Source organism: Gymnoscopelus braueri, assembly GCF_963280865.1.
Source record: "Gymnoscopelus braueri genome assembly, contig: SCAFFOLD_148, whole genome shotgun sequence".
In the NCBI taxonomy this organism is placed as follows: Eukaryota; Metazoa; Chordata; class Actinopteri; order Myctophiformes; family Myctophidae; genus Gymnoscopelus; species Gymnoscopelus braueri.
Window position 1 is genome coordinate 108306 of NW_027660908.1, and position 25000 is coordinate 133305.

A 25000-nucleotide genomic window follows, 5' to 3' on the forward strand; every position below is an offset into this window, starting at 1 on the left:
AGGAGAAAATCTACCAAATAACATGTATTGATCAACAACAGACATATTTTTGCAGGTGTCAATAACGTCTATCTTTTACAATAATCTTTTGTGCTATAGTGGAACACTAAAAACATGGTCACCATTTTTTCAATTGTTTTGAATATCTGTGTATTCAATTCATCAAGATTTGTTAAATGACTCATTTATGTATGTATGCTGTTGACTCCTCAGTAACAACACAGCTATCAGTATATCATATATTATTACATTATTTATATATTATTAGTATAACCCTCAGTAACAACAGAGTTACACTATCAGTATATCATATAATATTATTAGATTATATATATATTATTAGTATAACCCTCAGTAACAACAGAGCTACACTATCAGTATATTGTTGCTGTCAGGTAGAAACCTTGTAAGTCCAAAACTCGTACTTTTTAAAGAGAAAAATAATCTGTGTTCCAATGTATTTAATATAGTTACTATTAATTATTATTCATATAATAATCTGTGTTCCAATGGATCTACTATAGTTATATTTAGTCACAAGCTCTTATTGATACTTTTCATTGGTTCCATATTTATAAAAAACAAAGACACACTTAACCTCTTAAACTTTCATTTAAATGCTAAAATATAGCAGATAATGCATCACATTACGATCGGCTATTTTTGCTACTTTTGTGGGACACTGTAGTATGATGAAGTAGTCATGCATACATGTTTTAAAAGAATGTTGAAATATAGACCTTCATATTTCTGCCTGACAACAACAATATAAACATTAACTAGAAATAACTACCAGACAATGTAGGATCATTTCAAAGGTGACTGATCTATGAAAACTATTACATAATAACAATAACAATATAAAACTAAAATTTGTTCAACAATGTAGAACAGGAACACTTTTTTTTTTACACAATTATTATTTCTCAGAACAATGGTCTTACCAACAGTGAGTAGAACAGTGGATTCCTTGTTGATTTCAGGAAGGTTGCAGATGTAGATTCCTTCATCAGATGGTTTCACTCTGGTCAGTTTGAGGGACATGTTGCCTTTCTTCACTTCATCCTGGAAGAGAGAAGTTCTTCCCACGTAGGAAGGACCTTTAGCCTCAACAAGTTCCCCACCGTTCCTCTGGTAGTAGACATATTGATAATCTGGTCTGGTCCACAGTACGGTCAGGTCAGTGAGGTCGATGTTGGGATCAGTGGTAGGATCAACCTCACATGGTAGAACAGCATCCTCTCCAACTGTTTTCACCAGAATATGTCCTGATAAGAAAAGAAAAATATTTATTGATCCTACAGTAGAGGGACATACTGGTGTCACAGCAGCAATATGAAACACAGCAGATGTACAGGTTAGACAAGAACCAAAGAACAAAAATACAGTAATTATTCTACTGCGTGAGCTGAGCGATTCATCACATTTAATACACTTAATCAGGATATAATATGAACAATCGGACAGATAGAGACTATAGAGATACTGTGTACCGATGTGCGTGATGTTTGGACTAAATCTGTAGGAGTAATATAAGAAAAGTTTGTTTAGCAAAAATCGGCCTCCTGGTGGCGCTATAACAGGACAATGTGAAAAGGGTGGCATGTGTTCCTCAGCCTAGTGGGAATGTGCGTGCAAAGTTTAACGGCAATCGCACTCTGCGTTCATGATTTGAGGCATTTTGTTCGAAAACAAGCCACTCCTGCAAACTTTAGATGGCAATCTTAGCCAATCAGGATGGAATATGAAGAATCGGACAGATCCCTGTTGATCACATGACTATAGAGATCATGTATACCGATTTGCATGATGTTTGGCTAAAATCTGTAGGAGTAATATAAAACAAATTGTTTAGCAAAAATCTGCCTCCTGGTGGCGCTATAAAAGGCCAATGTGCAAAATGCAGGCCAGGTTTTTCCTTGGCCTCTAGGGAGTTTCACGCGGATCGGTCCATTTATAGGTAAAAACGCAAATCGGCTTGTTATAGCACCACCATAAGGCTGATGTAAAAAAATTTATAGTGGCATTTCTTCCTCGGCCTAGTGGCAATGTGCGTGCAAAGTTTCACGGCAATCTCATGCTGCTGTTGATTGTACTACTTGAAGATCCGTGGATCCAGTCCAGGTTTTCTTCCACACAACTGAATGTATCAGATGTTTTTTTGTTTTTGGACATTATTTTAGCTAAAGCGTGTCTTGCTCAAGGACACTTCGACATTAACCCAAAGGGGGCCAAAAGGTAGAGCGACCGCGTAGAAATCGGAAGGTTACCGGTTCAATAACCACCATAAAGTGCTGGGAAATACCAATCTTTGATGAGAATTTGTCAAGCGGACAGTATTTTTTAAAAAGGGTGATATTTTAAAATATAATGGCAGCAAGGCCCTGAATCTTATTTTGTTACTTCCCCCGATGTTTCAGGATACTCCATACCAAATGTCATAGCTGTATGACTATTTTTGCCCTTGCAGTACCTTAATATTAGCATTTTCATCATTTTGCCAGAATCTTACTCCAAAAAAGGGGTTTTGGGTTCCCTGAGACGAAAACGGCCCAGAGTTGGGGGTGTTCCCTATCAACTAGTGGTGGCCCATGGTATGGACTAACAGGAAAAATTGTGGGAAAAAGGTAGCAGAAAACATCCTGAGAGGTGGACCTGACTCCAGGACTAATATGTGACTATATGTGAATTCATGTGACCGGGATGGTTTACCAGGCTAATTTTGTTCGATAATGATTATTATCATTATCATTAATAATAATAATTAATAGGGAAAATGTAATAATACATAAATGTATTATTACATTTTCCCGTTAGACAGAAGCCCCCCCCCCCCCATTTTTGTACATATATATATGTAGTGATATCGGACCAGGTATGGACACAGAAAGCGAATTACTATGGTTTTCGGTTTTGATAAAGCCATAACTGGTTGGCCATGGGCCCATCGCAAAAGACCCCCCCCCTCCTCCTTTGGACACAGAGGTCTAAAGGACCCTGCATGCTTTGAGATAAGAAGGGAGCTTTATTGCTCAAAGGAATGTCGTCAGAGACTTTCTCTCTCTCTCTCTCTCTCTGCCTTGCTAGAAGATAAGAGAACTAGAGACTTTTACGACATGTTGGAATGTCGTCACCAAGCTCACAGTGTCCCACACCCAGACTCACTAAGCACCATACAACAAGCAAAATGTGAATAAACTGTTTACGTGTTATGTTTTGTGACTTTAAAATATATAATTATTGTCCTGTACTAGGACTACAACAATAATATGAACTTTGGTGTTTCTAAATGTGATGCTTTTCTGGTCAATTAGACTTCAATGTTTAACTGCTTGCTGTTTTACATAATGCCGTCATGTTTAATATCTAGACAATTCTTAATTCATTGTAATTCCAAATATCCAGTCAAATGGATTAATAGGAAGTCCCCCAAGATACTTACTTAGATAAGTTTAGTTTTTCATAATAGGAAGGGAGGTAGCCCCTCACACAGCTGCCTCAAACACGCCTCCAGTGTGACAAGGAGGAGGACTCCTCCTCCTACCTATAAAGGAGATGGGGAGACCCTATCTCTCTCTCTCTTCCACCGCGCTCTCGATGACCAAGAGGGTCGACTCTACCCTGAGTCCCCTCTTTCTGCTCTTCATAATCGTGGGGTGACAAATCCCCCACGCCTCTCTCCCGACGACAAAGCAGCAACAGAAGGTCGACGAGAAGTCCCTTCCCCCCCTTTCTACACGGGTGACACCCTGTTCTACACTACTGCACGGACACTAGCTATCCATGCTAGCCAACGCCTCAGGTCCTGCCCACGAGAAGAACCACGGGCCTACGTCCAGCCAAAGCCAGAGGCCCTGCTCCTGCCGAAAACTGCCCTGCTCCCTCTAACACGTGGGCCAAAAGCCACACCATACTGTCTCCTCAATCCGAGTTGAGTGGAGACTGAGGATGCTCTCCAGCCAAAGCCAGATGCACTGCTCCTGCCGAAAGCTGCTCCGCTCCCTCTACACGTGAGCCTTAGTGGTCACATACTGTCTCCTCAATCCGAGTTGAGTGGAGACTGAGAAGGACTGCATGACGCAGTGAAGTAGCAGCGCAGACGCTACGGCCCGGACGCTAGCTAAACCTGCTAGCCACAGCCTCATGGGATCTCCTCTCATTCATTCCAATGGACAGGCGAGCATAATGTATTCACATGTGGTATGGCAACTGAGTGTAGTTTTGAGGGTAGAGTAGCTATTTTGACCATTGATCTTTCTCTTTTCTTTATGACTTTAATCCCTTCTTCTCCTTTAGTATATTAACATGTGGCCATTTGATCTGATCAGATTGTAGATCTATTATGTGTATATTGTTGAGATTTTAACCGGTTTCATCATCTTATGAAGTATTGATCTATTGTTCTTTTCCCCATTTCATTGGTTGTTTTATTATCCTAGGATTTATCTTAATAAACACATTATTTTGATATAAACGGAGGTCCTTTTCCAAATGATTTGATTGATTGATTGATTGAATATTTTATTAGGCAAAAAATGTAAAACAGCACAGTTACATTTAAAATACTTTGTCTAACAGGTCCGTTCATAAAAGTCCTTGCGGACTTGTTTCCAATGAGGGCCTTGGTATTTAATTCATAGGCATATATAGTGGCACCACAGTTCAAATATCATTACAAAATAAACAGCCAAAAACAATATATAACACTATGTACAACAAAAAAATAAAAAAGAGGGGAAAAAAATATGGGTAACACTTTAGAATAACTATCCGTTATAAGTAGTTAATAAATCATTCATAAACTGTTAGTTAATGAGTTATTAATGACTTGTTAAGCATTTGTTAATAGTTAGTTAAGGATTAATAACAATGCCTTATAACTATTTAATAGATCATGTATAAACCATCAGTTAATGAGTTATTAATGTTTTGTTAAATGGTTGTTAACAGCTAGTTAAGGAGTTGTAACCATGCCTTATAGATAGTTAATAGACTAGTAACAAACTATTAGTTCATGTGTTATCAATGACTTGTTAAATATGTTTTAATAGTATGTTAAGGATTTATAAATATGCCATATAGATAGCTAATATATCACTCACAGAGTATTAGTTAACTGACTTATTAACTGTATGCAGACTATTTATAACTATGTCTTATAAATGCCTTATAACTAGTTAATAGATCATTTATAAACCATTAGTTAATGAGTTACTAATGTCTTGTTAAATATGTGTTAACAGTTAGTTAAGGAGGTATAACTATCCCTTATAGATAATTTATATATTACTCACAAACTATTAGTTAATGACTTGTTAATAGCTTGTTAAATATTTGCTACCTGTATGCTAATGATTCATAACTTTGCCTTATATATGTTCAAAGGATTATGAACAAGCTATTAGTAAAACACTTACTAATGGCTAGTTAAGTATTTGTTAATAGTTCATATATGTTATAGGGTAGTTATTCTAAAGTTGCAACTATTCCTCATTTACTAACATGAGTTAAGTATTTGTTAATGGTTAATTTATGTTATTGGGTAGTTATTCTAAAGTTGCAACTACTCCTCATTTACTAATATGAGTTGAGTATTTGTTATTGGTTAATCTATGTTATTGGGTAGTTATTCTAAAGTTGCAACTACTCCTCATTTGCTAACATGAGTTAAGTATTTGTTAATGGTTAATATATGTTATTGGGTAGTTATTCTAAAGTTGCCACTACTCCTCATTTACTAACTATTAACAAATACTTAACTTACCTTTTACAAAGCAATTGTTAATGATTTGATTCCCATCTACTAATACCAGAGACACGTTGTACAACAGCAAATGGGTGGTACAGAAATTTGATGTGACACTGTGGACATATTTCACATTTTGGTACCTCAACATTGCTCAATATTTTACAAAATAAATACCACAGATGAAATAATGAACCATTTATTTTTAATGAATAAAGGAAACAGCATAAAAATTACAAATGCATCCATCTAAAATAACAATAGCAAATAAAGAAATAGTCATATCAACAATAATACAATAATTAGATATAACAAAAAGGAATACCTTCATAATCCCATCATAATCCGCCTTTACAGTTCAGTTTACATATAGCTTTATCCAGTGGATATACAGCACACACATTAGCTTAAAGGAGGAGTTCACCCAAAAAATGACTTATTTTCTATCAATTGCACACCCTATGAAGCCTTGAATCCATGGATTATTTTTTGTTTTTGTCGCATTCTTAAGCTAATAATTTGATTCCCGTCTCCTACCGGCTAATGTATCCGGTAGGAGACACAAAGTAGATTATTTGTGTCTCCTACCGGAAATACACACGGTCATCAAATTATTGTCTTAGGAATGCCACAAAAACAAAGATAAATCCATGAAATCAAGGCTTCATGAGGTGTGTAATTGATAGAAAATAAGTCATTTTTGGGGTGAACTCCTCCTTTAAGCTTTATAGCAGGCCTTCTGCAGTAAGCAGTATGGCCACAGCAACACCATGTGCAAAAATTGTAGCTATGCTAATATTGTAGCTAACAGGCTAATAAGTGTTCCCAAATTATAAATCTTACTCTTTTTCATCAAACAAACAAAAACGAATTATTTACATTAACTAATAAACACAACAGTCCATACAGTTTTCATGGTTTTGCACTACATCACCTGAAATGCATAAAATAGAATACACAATGTATACAGGACAATGGCCCCTTCTCTTGTGTCTTGTTCACAATAACTGAACAACATCCTGCTCCTTTCAAAATAAAAGGCAGTTCAGCTTCAGAACTCCATTGAGACACACTGCCATCTACTGACACAAAGTGGTATTGGTACTACACTACAGACTAGTATAGTTGCATGAACTGAACAGTTTTTCTTCATTCAGTAGAAATATCAGATTAGAAATAGCAGATCTACAAGCTCACACTTGAGCTTGTAGATCGTCTATTTCTAATCTGATATTTCTACTGAATGAAGAAAAACTCAAGAAAAATGTCCCTTTTCAACATTCCAGGCCATGACCAGAAATTGACTCATAACTGACCCCTAGGTGTTTACTGGGCCTTTTTAGAAGCAATAACCCTCAATTTGAAATTTGTGAGGTTGCAATTATTTTCTTCTGTTTCTTTTCATTCGCCAGAAATATCAGATCAGGAATAGCAGATCTACAAGCTCACAACACATTGCAATGTGTCTTGCTGTGAGCTTGTAGATCTGTCATTTCTTATCTACCATTTTTGGCAATGTTCCACGTATGTTCCATGTATGTTCCATGTATTTTTATTTTATTGCCCTTTACAGTTCAGTTCATGCAACTACACTAGTCTGTAGTGTAGTATCAATACCACTTTGTGTCATTAGATGGCAGTGTGTCTCAATGGAGTTCTGAAGCTGAACTGCCTTTTATTTTGAAAGGAGCAGGATGTTGTTCAGTTATTGTGAACAAGACACAAGAGAAGGGGCCATTGTCCTGTATCTGATACATTGTGTATTATGCATTTCAGGTGATGTAGTGCAAAACCATGAAAACTGTATGAACTGTTGTGTTTATTAGTTAATGTAAAGAATCCGTTTTTGTTTGTTTGATGAAAAAGAGTAAGATTTATCATTTGGGAACACTTGTTAGCCTGTTAACTACAATATTAGCATAGCTGCAATTTTAGCACATGGTGTTGCTGTGGCCATACTGCTTACTGCAGAAGGCCTGCTATAAAGCTAAAGCTAATGTGTGTGCTGTATATCCACTGGATAAAGCTATATGTAATCTGGACTGTAGAGGCGGATTATGATGGGATTATGAAGGTATTCCTTTTGGTTATTTCCAATTACTGTATTACTGTTGATATGACTATTTCTTTATTTGCTATTGTTATTTTAGATTAATGCATTTGTTATTTTTGTACTGTTTTCTTTATTCATTAAAAACACATTGTTCATTATTTCATCTGTGGTATTTGTTTAGTAAAATATTGAACAAGGTTGAGGTACCAAAATGTGAAATATGTCCACAGTATCACATCAAATTTCTGTACCACCCATTTGCTGTTGTACAACGTGTCTCTGGTATTAGTAGATAGGAATCAAATAATTAACAATTGATTTGTAAAAGGTAAGTTAAGTATTTGTTAATAGTTAGTAAATGAGGAGTAGTGGCAACTTTAGAATAACTACCCAATAACATATATTAACCATTAACAAATACTTAACTCATGTTAGTAAATGAGGAGTAGTTGCAACTTTAGAATAACTACCCAATAACATAAATTAACCAATAACAGATACTTAACTCATGTTAGTAAATGAGGAGTAGTTGCAACTTTAGAATAACTACCCAATAACATAAATTAACCATTAACACATAATTAACTCATGTTAGTAAATGAGGAATAGTTGCAACTTTAGAATAACTACCCAATAACATATATGAACTATTAACAAATGCTTAACTAGCCATTAGTAAGTGTTTAACTAATAGCTTGTTCATAATCCTTTGAACATATATAAGTTATAGTTATGAATCATTAGCATACAGGTAGTAAGTATTTAACAAATTATTAACAAATCATTAACTAATAGTTTGTGAGTAATATATAAATTATCTCTAAGGGATAGTTATACCTCCTTAACTAACTGTTAACAAATAATTAACAAGACATTAGTAACTCATTAACTAATGGTTTATAAATGATCTATTAAACTAGTTATAAGGTATTTATAAGACATAGTTATAAATAATCTGCATACAGTTAATAAGTCAGTTAACTAATACTCTGTGAGTGATCTATTGGCTATCTATAAGGCATATTTATAAATCCTTAACATACTATTAAAACATATTTAACAAGTCATTGATAACTCATTAACTATCTATAAGGCATGGTTACAACTCCTTAACTAGCTGTTAACAAAGATTTAACAAAACATTAATAACTCATTGACTAATGGTTTGTAAATGATCTATTAATAAATTATAAGGCATTGTTATTAATCCTTAACTAACCATTAACAAATGATTAACAAGTCATTAATAATTCATTAACTAACAGTTTATGAATGATCTATTGACTACTTATAACGAATAGTTATTCTAAAGTGTTACCAACAAAGAACAGGGGGGGGGGGTCTGCTGTCTAACGGGAAAATGGTACTACCTCCACCTTTGGCCTCCTGAAAGGTGATTTTTTTTTAAGGCTCTTTTAAATGAGCCCAGCGAACTGCATTTTTTGAGGGATGGAGTTAGACTATTCCAATCCTGGGTGGCAGTGCTGTAGAAGGAGAATTTGCCCATGTTTGATTTATGGGTGGGTGGTACCAAATTGTTGTTAACGCTCCCTCTGGTATTGTGACTGTGGGTGTCGCTAACCTTTTGGAGGTATTTACTCAGATATGCGGGAATTGGAGGCATATCGGGCAAATTTGCATTTACAATTTTGAAGGCCAGTCCCATTTTTAGTTGTTTAACCCTGTCTTCCACCCTGAGCCAGCCTAGGCTGGCAAAATGGGTGGGAGAAAGGTGGGTCATGGGCCCCAATCCGAGGAGTAGCCGAATCAGTTTGTTTTGGGAGGTTTGAAGCTTAGTCTTCAGTGACACTGAGGTGTTGGAGTACCAGGAGGTGCAAGCATAGTCAAAAAGTGGTTGAATCAGGGCCCCAGAGAGGGTCCTGAGGGCCTGAGGGTTGACAAAAGAGGAAACTCTGCCCATAAATTTGGTTCTCTGGTTTACTCTTTTGACCACCTTTGTAGCCATGCTATCACCTGTCAGGTATTTGTCAAGTACACAACCCAAATAGGTAATCTCTTCTTTGCTAGAGATAATTGTGTCATCGACTTTGACCTTGAAATCGGGAATGTTTGGTCCCAAAGAGAATGGATTCAGTTTTCCCAAGGTGTAGTGACAGTTTGTTATCGTTAAGCCAAGTACGGATTTTTGAGAGTTCGGAGCTGAGCGCCTCCTCAACTTGCAACTTGTCCTCTCCCGAGATCAGGAGTGCCGAGTCATCAGCGAACAGGAACAATTTGCAGTTACAGGCAGCACTCATGTCGTTAATGTATAGAAGAAACAGTAACGGCCCTATGCTGCCCTGAGGAACCCCACAGCTCACCGGGAGGGATGAGGACATGGTTCCGTTGATGTCAACCACTTGTTCTCTTCCCTCCAGGTAAGATCTCATCCAGTTTAGTGATGTGCAGTCAAAACCAATCGCCCTCAGCTTATCAAGTAAAATTGAGTGGTTTACAGTGTCGAACGCTTTTTGGAGGTCCAACATGACCATGCCGCAGTATTTGCCCGCGTCTACCTCACGTTTGATGTAGTCGGTCAGATACAGTAGGCATGTGTCAGTGGAATGGGAGGTTCTGAAGCCCGATTGGAATTCAAACAACAGTTTATGCTCGCTGAGGTAGCTGTTGATTTGTTCTTGAATTAATCGCTCTACAACCTTTGAGATGGAACAAAGGATGGAAACAGGCCTATAGTTGCCAGGTTCTAATTTGCTTCCTTTTTTATGCAGAGGGATTACTCTTGCCAACTTGAAATCCTGTGGGACGTGACACTGGCTGATGGATAGGTTTGTGATTTGGGCTACTATGGGGGCAATAGCAGTAGCTGCGTCTCTGAGGAATCTGGTGGGGATATTGTCAAGGCCGGTGGCCTTGTTTGGCTGGAGGGCGAGTAGTTTTTTCTGCACATCATCAGCATTTACTGGTTTGAATGAAAAGGAGTCTTTTTTAGCCCCTAGTTTAACATAGTGAGCATGGATGTGGTCAGAGCCGTACAAACCTGAATGCTGAGGAAGTTTGCTTACCAACTGGGTTGCAATGGTGGTAAAAAAGCTGTTAAAACAGTTTGCTACCGCTTGCTTGTCGGTAATGAGCACGCCACTTGAAATAATGCAGATGTTTGTAGCTTTGGTTTGAATTTTGTTGTTGCAGCCCAATTTCTGTAGCGCTTCCCACAGCTTTTGTGGGTGGCTTTTGTTTGCCTCAATACTTTCATTTAAGAAATTCTTTTTGGCAGTTTTGACCAATTTGTTTACTACATTTCGTTGATTTCTGCATCTTTCAAGTAGTTGCACATCTTTGCATTTCCTGAACTCAGAGTACATTTTGTTTCTGAGTTTGATTGCATTTAGGATGTCTCCATTCATCCAGGGTTGTGTACGGGCTCTGACTCTCACCACCTTCTTGGGCGCTAGGCTATCAATAACAGACACAAAAGCAGTTTTGAAACCAGTCCAAGACTCCTCAGCCGAGGAGCCACCGAGTACATTTGACCAATCCACTTTCTCAAGAGCTGTTGTGAGAGCTTCTGATGAGTAAGTTTTCACAGCTCTGCAGCTGATCGTGCTATGACAATCAACTACAGATCTGTGAAGCTTACGCGTGCAGAAAATGATGTTATGGTCGCTTAGACTGCACTCAATGACTCCACTTAAAGGAATCCTCGACTGGTCTGATGTCAAAATGAGGTCAATGATGGTCTGAGAAGTGGGGCCTACCCTTGTGATATTTTTTATCATTTGGGTGAGGCTATGCATGTCACAGAATTTTTTGAAAGATTTAAATATGGCGGCGTCTTTCCGGAGTACATCCGTATTGTAGTCGCCAATCAAAATCAATTCCGAATTTCCAATGATTGCCATGTGCTCCTCTAATAAATCATAAAACTCATTTTGACCTGGGGGCCTGTAGATTGCGCCAATTATCAGGGGTTTAGCGTGAGGATAGGTGATTTTTATCCAGACCGATTCCGTGGAGTTGTTCTCCAATTTTGGGTACACATTGAAAATGATGTCAGATCTCACATAAATGCATACCCCTCCTCCACAAAGAGTTCTGTCTTTCCTAATGACATTGTAGCCTATAATCTCAATTTCAGAATCGTCTACTGTGTCATCCAGTTTTGTCTCTGAAAAAGAGAGAACCCCTACCTTGCCATTTCCAAACATGGATCTTAGTTCAGACATCTTTGTGGGGGTTTTGAGGCTATTCACATTTAGGTGAATGATGTGTAGGCCTTTTTTGGAGAAAATCGTGTCCATCTGTTCAGTCTGGAAAAAGTCAGGTTCCTTAAGCTGTTTTGTCCCTGTAGCTTCAAAGGTGGGTGGGGCAGGTGGAGGTGTGATCGGGGGAGTGGGGTGGGGGCTTTGTGTTTGCAGCAGGGCAGTGGGGGAGGGGGATAGGGGAGGGGATGGACTTTTGGGGGAAATGGGAAACTCAGGGAGAAAATAATCTCTGTTTCCACGCCGATCCCACAGAGGAAAACCTTGTAGTTGACCTCCAGTGCCCGTTGGAAAAACAGGGACCATGCGGTGGTGCCAGGAGATAGGAAAAACAGTGGAAAAATCACCGTATTCCTGTGCTTCCCTCTGAGAAAAACCTTGCGTTTGTCTCGAGTCCATGTTGCGCATGAGGAAATCCTCTCGTTGATGATGTTGGTGGGGAAACCCCTGTGACGTCATCGGCCAGATTTCCTCTTGCAGTGGTGTTCTGTATGAGAACGTGGGTCCTGGAGCAAACACAGACGTTAAACGGGACAAATAATCCATTCTTGTTTCTCCAGGGCTCTGCTGGGGTTCGTACTTATCAGGTGAGGTTGTCCGTTGCCAAACAAAGTTATTTGTCTGCATGTTGTGGACCGCTGGGCTCCGTCTAACGCTTCCTATACACATTCTACACTACTACATCTATTGCACTACTATATATGGCACTAATCAATGATACTGCTTCTCGTTCATGGACGAAGGCTAGGCGAACAGAAGTCGGGCTTTGACAAAGTCGCCTGTTGCCTTTGTTCGCCTAGCCTTCGTTCACTAGCCGCTTTGAAAGCTGACGCTTTCAGAGCTGGTTTAAACCACTTCAATTGATTGCTAATTGTCTGCCGGGGAGTGCTGGCCCTCCCAGCCACTTTAACAGGTCAATCAATTTGGCTATTCTACCTGAAACTACTTCAAGTGCTCTGTGAGACAGACACAGAGTATCAATGGGCTACTGCTTAAAGCACAAATACAAATATAAACTACAGACTAACACAAGCTAATAATACAGCACTAGTAGCAAAGCACTTAAAGTACAACTGCTAGCAACTTGCTAAATAAGAAAAATACTATACTCACTACCCAGAAGTTCAGGAGCTCAGTTCACTCCAGATGTTGAAAGCACACTGAAGGAAAACACTAGCAGCCTGCCTTTTATCCCTTTGAGCTGTGTTGGCCCTCCCAGCCACTTTAACAGGTCAATCAATTTGGCTATTCTACCTGAAACTACTTCAAGTGCTCTGTGAGACAGACACAGAGTATCAATGGGCTACTGCTTAAAGCACAAATACAAATATAAACTACAGACTAACACAAGCTAATAATACAGCACTAGTAGCAAAGCACTTAAAGTACAACTGCTAGCAACTTGCTAAATAAGAAAAATGCTATACTCACTACCCAGAAGTTCAGGAGCTCAGTTCACTCCAGATGTTGAAAGCATTTCAAAGCAAATATTTCCAATCAGTCCCTAACCAGAACCCATGCATCATACTGTGTCAAAGATTCTTGCGTAGCCTTTTTCATGGTTGTGTTGAGGTGCAAATTAATCCCTTAATTTGCACAATTCCTTAATTTTTGGTGAAAATTTATATTTTGATTTTTAATATTTTCATAATTATCATTATTATTTCCCATAATTATTACGCCATGTCCGCTACATAAAGTGGTGCCCCGTTGTGAGGCACAGTCCCTGATGTCTGGTTAGAGAATAATTGGAAAATTTGGAAATCTTGGAAAAATTGCCAGAGAAAGTCTTTTGTTTAAAATAGGTCTCCCTCCTAAACATCTAAATTCCTGTGGTGATAAGAGAACAAAGGGCACTTTAACCGTGCCCCTTCTCTCCACCCCCACAGATATTTAGAGAACTCATGCTGGCGGCATCTGGTGGCCAACTTGCAGAATAATCTGAAGCTTGTGAGTTAGGGGTCGTTGCTGAGTCATCAAGCCTGTTGGAATAGCGATCTAACAAAGAGCTAAATTTAAGTCCATGGAGTCTCCCCCCGTGTGTATACACTAGTGGCGTGAACAAATCCGTTACTAGAATAGTAATGTCAAATATCCTACATTTGATACATTGATTAATATATCTGCATTGAATTTAGTTTGATATTGTAATTACTGGATGCCCCTCTCCATTGTTGAGGAAGTTTGAAATACAGCATTCTTCACTTCCTGTAGAGTAAAAACAAAATCACTAATCCTTAGTGTAACCAATAACTACCAATAATTAAACTGCTAAAGTTGGTAGGTAGAAGTGAGACTGTGTCTCACTTATTATTATTTTTAACTGGATACAAGCAGACTTGTGCGCCAGTTGTAACTTAGTGACACATAGCAGTAATTTAAACTAAATTTATAGGTTAAAGCACCTTTCCACCTAGTGTAGGAAAAGTGCAGTGGTGTGTGTGGGACATAGAACAAGAAATGTTTTTTAGTGCCATAAAAGGCCTCTATTTGTCTCTAGACCCCAACACACATACATACCTAGCCCATCCCCTTTTGAAAACCCCTTAAACAGGAACAGAAGGGGGGGGGGGGCGAGGAAGCCTGGTCCTTATCTTGCATGTCATAAAACCACAGGCAGAGACAAACAGGCCAGTAGACCACCTTTGTTTTGTTCATACTAGTGACTGTCTTGTAGTAACTACCAGTCCATACTTTAGCAGTGTTTAAAAGTAACACTTTTATGGTAAAGGGCCGATGTTATTTAAAGGTTAATACACTTTGAGTTTGGGTATAGTTTCTCGTTCTAACTCTATTCTAAGACTAACCTGTAGTATTGTACAAATTATTTTACCTTTGTGAAACAACACAACAAATCTGACAGTTGCAAAGGATTTTCGGTTATAATATCCGTCAATTTTTCAATGTTTCGGTCTCCAAAGATACTTTGCAGATTGTTCACGTTTGTTCTGAGGGTTTTATAATTGGTTAAAAAAATAAATAATAATAATAATAATATTGGAATTAATTTTTCAAATTATTATTATTTATTTATTTTCGCATACAATTGGTTAAAATTATTTGAATAATTAAATTAAAACCCTTGAAGTTTACTTCCCATAAGTGAGACTTCCCTGTCGAGTCCGACTGATTAGTCATAGAAAGAGCGAGTAGCGCAACAAGATGTCTGAGCCCTCCACTCCACCCAGCTACACCGATATAATCGGGCAGTTAATAACATTGTTTACAGTGATATTTGGGTTAGTTTTAATATACGTAGATCCTTTAAAAGGGCTACGTCACGTGTTACACTCAATTGTATACACAATAAAACGTGCCTTGGAGTTTCTAACAGACAGCCTTGACCCTAAACTGCAAGACACTGTTCAATTTGACTTTGATAGAGATATGAGTCAGACTGGAGCATGTCACCTGGTTACACCTTTTAAAACAGCTAAAGGTCAAACAGACATAGAACAGACGGGGTGTGCTCTACAAACCAACACAATGCTGAGAGACGATTTAGGCCAGCAAAATACTCAGTTAGAAGTGGCACAACACCAAATAAAACAGCAAACTGCAATGTTGGATGCAGCCGTACAGGCCACGCAACATCAGACAGCTATGCTGAATGCGGCAACAGGTTACATCAACATGCTGCAGAACCTTAACATAGGACTGGAGCAAGCGAAAACGCAACAAAATGGTGAGATAACCTTAGCCAAACAGCAAATTGGTCAACTGCAAGACACTGTCATTGAACTACAATTGCTCATCGCAGAAAACTTCATGCAAAACAGTGTCAAGTTACAAATAGCACAAGACAGTGTCACTCAATTGCAGGATAGAACTGAGCTCCTAGAGAAGGGTGATTGGATCAGTGAGAATGACTTTGCTAAAAGGTTCCATGACCTCCAAGGCCAATCACAAGCACTCTCTGGTCAGCCTCACTATGATCATTACCCTGTGACACAGCAGCAGCCTCTGGTAGATAAACCACCCATTCGAGCTGAACACTATGTCCAAGGACACGCCTCAAATGGCTTGCCCGCCATGTTACCGTCTTTCCAATCTTTTCAGAACATACCTCCGGCGGTCGGGCAACCTGCCCTCGAGCCACATGCCTGGGGTTATGCAGCATTGAATGCACCAGCATCCCTACCTCAAACCACGGGGGGGTGCGAGCCGGCACATCTGCTGAGTAATACCGACTTAGCCAAAGTTGCGAAATTCATCCCAAATTTCGACCCAAAGCCCGGTGAATCTAAAGACACACACATTTACTTAGATGATATAGATTACCACTTAGAAGAATGTGGTGTAAGTGACACAGATACCAAGGTTAAATTGATTTATCAAACCGCAAACCGCGAGGTAACTGGCTTTATCAGGCGACAGACAGACGAGGTCCGAGCAAATTTGCCCGTTCTGTGTCAAGCGATAATTGAAGAATTTGCTGACCACCGAGCTTTAGGAGGTCTCTTGTCCGCCGTGTCCGTCTGTCAACACGAAGGTGAAAAAGTTAATCCCTTTTATAACCGTTTGAGGATTGCATTTTTTGGTAACAAAAATGTTCCGGATATGGAGGAAAATGTGAATTTCAAGGATTTGTTCTTGAATAATTTACACCCTTCCATTAAAAAGCACATTCCTATTGGAATCAATTCTAAAAAGCGTGCAGCTGATTTACGCAATCTGGCACGGGAAGCTTTTGATAGAGAATGCAATGAACCTCAAAGGGGATCGCGTAAAATTGTTGACGCCCAAATCGATAGTTGGCAGCCCAAGAGACAGGACGACCATGGTTTATACAGGGGGGACGACCACCAAGCTCCCTCCTGGAGATGTGGTCGGTCCTCCTCAAACGACCGCGGTCGCCCTCCCTCACGGGATAACTCTGGGACAAAACATGAGAACCCTGTTGAGTGTGTAAAACAGCTCCCAGCTGAGATCCCCAAACAATCACGACGGCAAAGAAAGGCACGCGCACACGCTGCCACACAAAATTCAAATCCCAGTCCGTGACAACAAGAATTGGAGAAGTCCTAATCGCATTTAGCTCACCTTGATACAAACAAAAACACGGTGACTATTCTCAATGTATGTTTCAGATGACACGCTTCACAATAGTTCGTGTTTCATCGGTAACATCAGGGGGGTCAGGTATATATGTCTGTTGTTTTCAAAATTTTAAACTTTTTGTCAAGTTAACTGCTTGATTCCATTCCATTTGCGTTAACAGGTTGCAATGTTTATAGACATGCAGCAAAACTGCATTGACATACAAACGAATGTATAAATGCACCCCATCAAACTAGTAAAATAGTAAAGAGTCAACAGTCAAATGTGTTCATAAAAGGTAGATCAGGTTACTCAAAATAACATGGCCTCTCCATAGGATGCTTAACAAGTTCATTTTTGTGTCTCACCTAACTAACCTCCTCAGTCATTCTATGATAATGAACACTGTCTGGTTTGTGTGCTTGAATATTTTACTAACCCTAGGTGGATTAAAAGCATGCTATTAGCAAAGTACCCTGTAACTCCACCCACATTTAGTGTGATTTCCTCTCTTTACCCTACCAAAAGTGTATTACACTGATAGTGATGTATGCTGGTTGCTACAAGAACCCAGTTAACAGGAACTGGACTAACCAAGACTTGTAGTGTTGTTCAGTCAATTCAGCTATATAGAAATTGTTGTCTCTGCACACAGGATGTGACTAAGGGGAGGAGCAAGACCCTTGTTATATAGGTTCTCAAAACTTCTTAACCTTAAGCTAAAAACCATACAAACTTTAACCTGTACCTGTACCGCAACATTTCCACTCACACCATCGTGAGCAGTACACTTAGGCCCATTTCACTATAGGTAACCCAAAGCCTACCTGTGAAGACAAAACTACATATTATCGTTGTGTGAATGCCTACCTGTGAAGACAAAACTACATATAATCGTTGTGTGAATGTTTAGGAGTTTTTCCCTTTTTGTTCTCTGATTTATAATGTTTTCTTAGGTGTGTTTGTGATTACCCTCTCAGAAAATAGGAAACAGACAGTGACTGCCAATGCCTAATAGGTCATTTCCTTTCAAGCAGTCGGATCCAGTGTCACTAGATCAGCTTAATGAAAGAGTTGCCATTGACATGTGAATGCAGATGCTATGCTTTCTATGTTCCTGTTGTCCTCTAACATTTTCTTTTGTGTTATCAAAGGTCGTGACGTCAACGTTTCGTTTCGTCTGACCTTGATAACTAAGGGGAGGTCTGTAGTGATATCGGACCAGGTATGGACACAGAAAGCGAATTACTATGGTTTTCGGTTTTGATAAAGCCATAACTGGTTGGCCATGGGCCCATCGCAAAAGAACCCCCCCCCTCCTCCTTTGGACACAGAGGTCTAAAGGACCCTGCATGCTTTGAGATAAGAAGGTAGCTTTATTGCTCAAAGGAATGTCGTCAGAGACTTTCTCTCTCTCTCTCTCTCTCTGCCTTGCTAGAAGATAAGAGAACTAGAGACTTTTACGACATGTTGGAATGTCGTCACCAAGCTCACAGTGTCCCACACCCAGACTCACTAAGCACCATACAACAAGCAAAATGTGAATAAACTGTTTACGTGTTATGTTTTGTGACTTTAAAATATATAATTATTGTCCTGTACTAGGACTACAACAATAATATGAACTTTGGTGTTTCTAAATGTGATGCTTTTCTGGTCAATTAGACTTCAATGTTTAACTGCTTGCTGTTTTACATAATGCCGTCATGTTTAATATCTAGACAATTCTTAATTCATTGTAATTCCAAATATCCAGTCAAATGGATTAATAGGAAGTCCCCCAAGATACTTACTTAGATAAGTTTAGTTTTTCATAATAGGAAGGGAGGTAGCCCCTCACACAGCTGCCTCAAACACGCCTCCAGTGTGACAAGGAGGAGGACTCCTCCTCCTACCTATAAAGGAGATGGGGAGACCCTATCTCTCTCTCTCTTCCACCGCGCTCTCGATGACCAAGAGGGTCGACTCTACCCTGAGTCCCCTCTTTCTGCTCTTCATAATCGTGGGGTGACAAATCCCCCACGCCTCTCTCCCGACGACAAAGCAGCAACAGAAGGTCGACGAGAAGTCCCTTCCCCCCCTTTCTACACGGGTGACACCCTGTTCTACACTACTGCACGGACACTAGCTATCCATGCTAGCCAACGCCTCAGGTCCTGCCCACGAGAAGAACCACAGGCCTACGTCCAGCCAAAGCCAGAGGCCCTGCTCCTGCCGAAAACTGCCCTGCTCCCTCTAACACGTGGGCCAAAAGCCACACCATACTGTCTCCTCAATCCGAGTTGAGTGGAGACTGAGGATGCTCTCCAGCCAAAGCCAGATGCACTGCTCCTGCCGAAAGCTGCTCCGCTCCCTCTACACGTGAGCCTTAGTGGTCACATACTGTCTCCTCAATCCGAGTTGAGTGGAGACTGAGAAGGACTGCATGACGCAGTGAAGTAGCAGCGCAGACGCTACGGCCCGGACGCTAGCTAAACCTGCTAGCCACAGCCTCATGGGATCTCCTCTCATTCATTCCAATGGACAGGCGAGCATAATGTATTCACATGTGGTATGGCAACTGAGTGTAGTTTTGAGGGTAGAGTAGCTATTTTGACCATTGATCTTTCTCTTTTCTTTATGACTTTAATCCCTTCTTCTCCTTTAGTATATTAACATGTGGCCATTTGATCTGATCAGATTGTAGATCTGTTATGTGTATATTGTTGAGATTTTAACCGGTTTCATCATCTTATGAAGTATTGATCTATTGTTCTTTTCCCCATTTCATTGGTTGTTTTATTATCCTAGGATTTATATTAATAAACACATTATTTTGATATAAACGGAGGTCCTTTTCCAAATGATTTCAAAGCAAATATTTCCAATCAGTCCCTAACCAGAACCCATGCATCATACTGTGTCAAAGATTCTTGCGTAGCCTTTTTCATGGTTGTGTTTCATGGTTCCTTAATTTTTGGTGAAAATTGATATTTTCATTTTTCAGAAAATATTTTCAATATTTTCATAATTATCATTATTATTTCCCATAATTATTACGCCATGTCCGCTACATATATATATATATATATTTATATATATATATATATATATATATATATATATATATATATATATATATATATATATATATATATTTATTTATTTTTTATTTATTTTATTATTATTATGCTTTTTTGTTTTGTTTGTACACATAGTGTTATTTTCTCTGTATTTTTGTGTTGATATTTGAACTGTTTTGTTGCTACTATATATGTCTATGAATTGAGTAGACATATATAGGACCTCAATGGAAACAAGACCGCAAGGACTTTTTTGGACGGACCTTTTAGACAAAGTATTATAAATGTAATTGTGATGTTTACATTTTTGCCTGATACAATCAATCAATGAATCGAACAATATTTTGGGGACGGATTACATTCATTTTGGGTTAAATGTGTATTGTGGGACAGTTCTGGGACGGGGGTGAATAAAGTTAGTCTGGAGCCCTGCTGAGAACTAGATATGTGTATTGAAAAATGTGGATATTATGATAAAAGTATCTGGAAGCAATTCAAGGATTCCTCCCAGTGGAATGTATTTCACATCTTGTTGGTCTGTGTGAAGAAAATAAAGTTTAACAGTTAAAACATAGATAAATGTCCCAAAAGAACAACCTATTCCAGTGAACATGACATTCAGTGTTATTGTCTTGCAAGCTTTTGGCATATTTAGTCTTTTACACACAAAAACACATGGAACCCCTCACAAACATACTGTAATATTTAAACACACAATAACACAAACATACTGTAATATTTAAACACACAATAACACAAACATACTGTAATATTTAAACACACAATAACACAAACATACTGTAATATTTAAACACACAATAACACAAACATACTGTAATATTTAAACACACAATAACACAAACATACTGTAATATTTAAACACACAGCAGAGGTGCCGTCATTGGGGCAAAAGTTGGGAGACATTAGTGGTGGGCGTGGCCAGACTGTGATGTCATGAGGTTCACTGTCAGTTTTGGTTTAGCTCTAAAGAAGAATAGTCCTCCTCTGAATTTAATTAAGTAACTGTGTGTAAATGTGTTTTTAAATGACAATTGTAGTTCTGAATAAAGACCAGATTGTAAATGTTAAAGCAATTTTCTGACTTTCTATTTAGGGAAATTCCATTTTAACTCCATTAAACATTGCATTTCAATAAAAAAATATTTAATAAGGAAGGCAGAAGGAAGTGAGAATAAACAATGAATATAATACATAGCCTATTATATATATTATATATTATATTATACACCACTAGAGCTCTTCATGGGTCCAACATGACCCGAACCCTAAAGGACCCGTGAAATGTGTTCCTAGATCCAAGTGGACAAGACTTTTCTTTCTTTCTCTTTTTTTAAGACGAACCCGGACCAATGAGGTTTGTTCCGAGATGATGATTAATGATTAATTTAATGATTAATGTATTCAATAATAATAATAATAATAATAATAATAATAATAATAATAATAATAATAATAATAATAATAATAATAATAGGTCAACAATTTAACTATTTGTATTAATTGTCTGATGAAGTCCATTGTGGCAAAGTAGATGTTACATCTTTTAAACACAAGGGGGCGATATCAGACAATGTAAGTAGTGTATGTGTAATGTTAGCAGCAAATCACATAGGCGTAGAAATCTCTCTGCCTTTCTTTATCTCTATCTTTGTTTATGTTTATGTTTATATTTATCTCTGACAGGCCAGAAGGCAGATTTCATTTAATACATATACAATGTTCAAAGCCGTTCAGTTTTCTGCACCAAACTAATTTGTTTTGTTGTGAATTTTGATGAACTAAAACAGTTTGTGATAAAAGGTGAGTGATAACATGTTTGTGATAACATGTAGGTGATATAACATGTAGGTGAGTGATGAGCCCTGCAGTTATCACTATTGATTCATTTCACAGTGTTTATATAAACTATTCACTGTTACAGCGTTCCATGCATCTGGCCAGACAGTCACTGGACTAGACTACTGGACTTTAGTTCTGACAGTGAAATTGTTATTGTCTCCGCCAGGCCGAAAGGTATGGCGAGAGAGTATGTTTTGCCCCCTGTCCGTCCGTCCGTCCGTCCGTGTGTGTGTGTGTGTCCGTCCGTGTGTCCGTGTGTCCGTCATTCTGTCATTTTGTGTACAGCTAATCTCCGGCACCATTGGCTTGATCGCAACGAAACTGTGCACACACACTCCCTGGATTCCAGAGCAGAACCTCTGCCCCAAATTTTTCAAATTAGCCTTTTATAGCGCCACCAGGAGGCCGCTTTTTTCAAAACACACTTCTTGACAGTACTCCTACAGATTTTATCCAAACATCACGCAAATCAGTACACAGTATCTCTATAGTCATGTGATCAACACGGATCTGTCCAATTTTCCATATTTCATCCTGATTGGCTAAGGTTGGCTTCCAAAGTTTGCAGGAGTGCTCCGTTTTCAACAAAATGCCTCAAATCATGAACGCAGCTTGCGATTTCCGTGAGATTTCACACACACATTCCCACTAGGCCGAGGAAGAAATGCCACTTGAAAATGTTCCAAGGAAAGGCCAAGGAAAAACAACTGACCTGCATTTTTCACATTTGCCTTTCATAGCGCCACCAGGAGGCCGACTTATGTAAAACACATTCTTTGATATTAAGCCTTCAGAATGTATCCAAATTTCACGCACATCGGTACACTTGATCTCTATAGTCATGTGATCACGATGATGTGATCACGATGGATCTTTTAAAATTTTCATATTCCATCCTGATTGGCTAACATTGACATCTAAAGTTTGCAGGAGTGGCCCGTTTTGAACAAAATGCCACAAATCATGAATGCAGCGTCCGATTGCGACACTTTGCACGCACATTCGCACTACATTGAAGAACAAATGCCACCCTTTTAACATTGCCCTATTATAGCGCCACCATGAGGCCAATTTTGCAACACTTTTCTTTTTTATATTACTCCTACAAATTCAAACATCATGCAAATCGGTACACATATAGTCAAGTGATCAAGATGGTTCTATCCAATTTTTCATATTCCATCCTGATTGGCTAATTCCGAACATTGCTGCCCCACAATAACCTACCTGACCTGGCGGAGACCTGTGCTCCGAGGAGCACTTTTTCTAGTTACAAACTATTTTAATTAGAATATGTATGATTTTCATGTTGCCATATTAGACTATAATAGTTTAATACAGTTACATAACAGCAATAAGATACATGAAGCCACATGAGGATATTGGTTTTAGAACTCTTAACAATGCTGCTGTTATAACATCATTGTAAACTAAACTAAGGTACACCAGAGATTTAAAATGACATGTTCTCCACTCTTTCAATATAAATGTAATGTAAGAGAGATGTTGTGATGTCATAAACTGTAGGTCAGTTATAGTGTAATGATTTACCTCCAGTGATGCAGCAAGGATACAGAACTAACAGCAGAAGGAGACGTGATGAATGTCTCTGAGAGTAGATCACATGTGAGATCATCTTCACATCTAGAGAAAGAAAGAAAGAAAGAAAGAAAGAAAGAAAGAAAGAAAGAAAGAAAGAAGCTTAGTCCCATGTATATCAATAAGATGATCATGGAGAATACTCAATTCTTATTGGCCAGAAGAAGATTATTGCACAGCTTGGATGTAATGCTCATCACTGAGATAAATTAATAATGCATTATGGAAATATTACTGTATCTAATTAACTATCCTTAAAAACAACATTACCTTATGTTTAGGTGGAACATAACATGCATACATGCATACATGCATACATACATACATATATACATACATATTTGGTAATAGTATGATAATTAGATGGTAGGTTTATCTGTTGTACAGCTTTGATCCTGTCTGATCACATTTCACTTGTAAAATGTTATTTTCCTGGTTAATAATACCAAGTCGTCCATTTTACCAGACACCAGAGGGTTTAAATAAGGGGTGCCCACACTTTTCTGACTACTTTTAAAATGACCAGCTCAACAAGATCTACCCACCAAAATGTGTTTTACTTGAGGGGATTTATATATAAGACGAACGCACTTGGAATGGGAAATAGTGGGGGAAAATAGTCTTCCTCCCATCCTGTATGGAAGTTAGGGCTGTCAGAACGAATTTCACTATTTGAAAATAATTCGAATGTTATTTTTTTTTAATAATATTCGAATGTTAAAATTGATATTTGAATGTAGCTTTTATCATTTATTTAAAAAGAAAAGTTATACATTTTATTTTTTATAACATTTTATATACAATGTATTTTATTAAAGAATCTAACGATGCGAAACAAGCCCACTTCTTGCCTGCAGGCATGTAAAAAATGTGCTCGAGCCGGCACTGTGCGACAGTGCAGTAGTTGTAAACATGGCAGAAGGCGGCGACGTCGTGGATGCACCAGAGATCACCACTCCTGACCATTTAAGGAGTGATGTGTGGAAAGTTTCTGGATTTCCATCCAAAAACGGAAAAATAACAAGAAAAGACATAGCAATCTGTAGAGTATGCAAGATCGAAATGAAGTATCACACCACTACAAGCAACCTGAGGAATCATGTCGCAATGTTGCACCCTGCTACATTTGCCGAGATGGCAGATGTGGATGAACCACAGTTAAAACAGGCTAGGATCACCTCGTTTCTGGCCCCTCCTCCTCCTCGTCGCAAGGTTTACCTTTAAGATAAAGAAATTGATCCAATTTATCTGCAAAGATATGAGGCCGATTAACCTCTCGCAGGGGGCTGGGTTCCAAGAGTTCATACGGGAGCTTGAGCCAAGGTACATAATTCCACACATACACTTTCAATGTGGTCCTACTGTGGTTCCAAATACCCCCACCATTAAAGTCCGGTATTCAACATTTACTTGAGTAAAA

The 25000-nt window shown here is 38.6% G+C and overlaps 1 protein-coding gene across 1 annotated transcript in view; it reads right to left on the reverse strand.

Annotated features, from left to right (window-relative positions):
• The window catches only part of LOC308081065 (uncharacterized protein), a gene marked incomplete at both ends in the record, with an annotated part of 28483 nt that overhangs the window by 522 nt on the left and 2961 nt on the right, over positions 1-25000 (reverse strand). Inside the window, 3 exons of the mRNA XM_080457467.1 lie at positions 945-1268; positions 23533-23625; positions 24759-24798. Coding sequence (XP_080313593.1) covers positions 945-1268; positions 23533-23625; positions 24759-24798 — 457 coding nt within the window. The remainder of the gene's footprint in view (positions 1-944; positions 1269-23532; positions 23626-24758; positions 24799-25000) is intronic.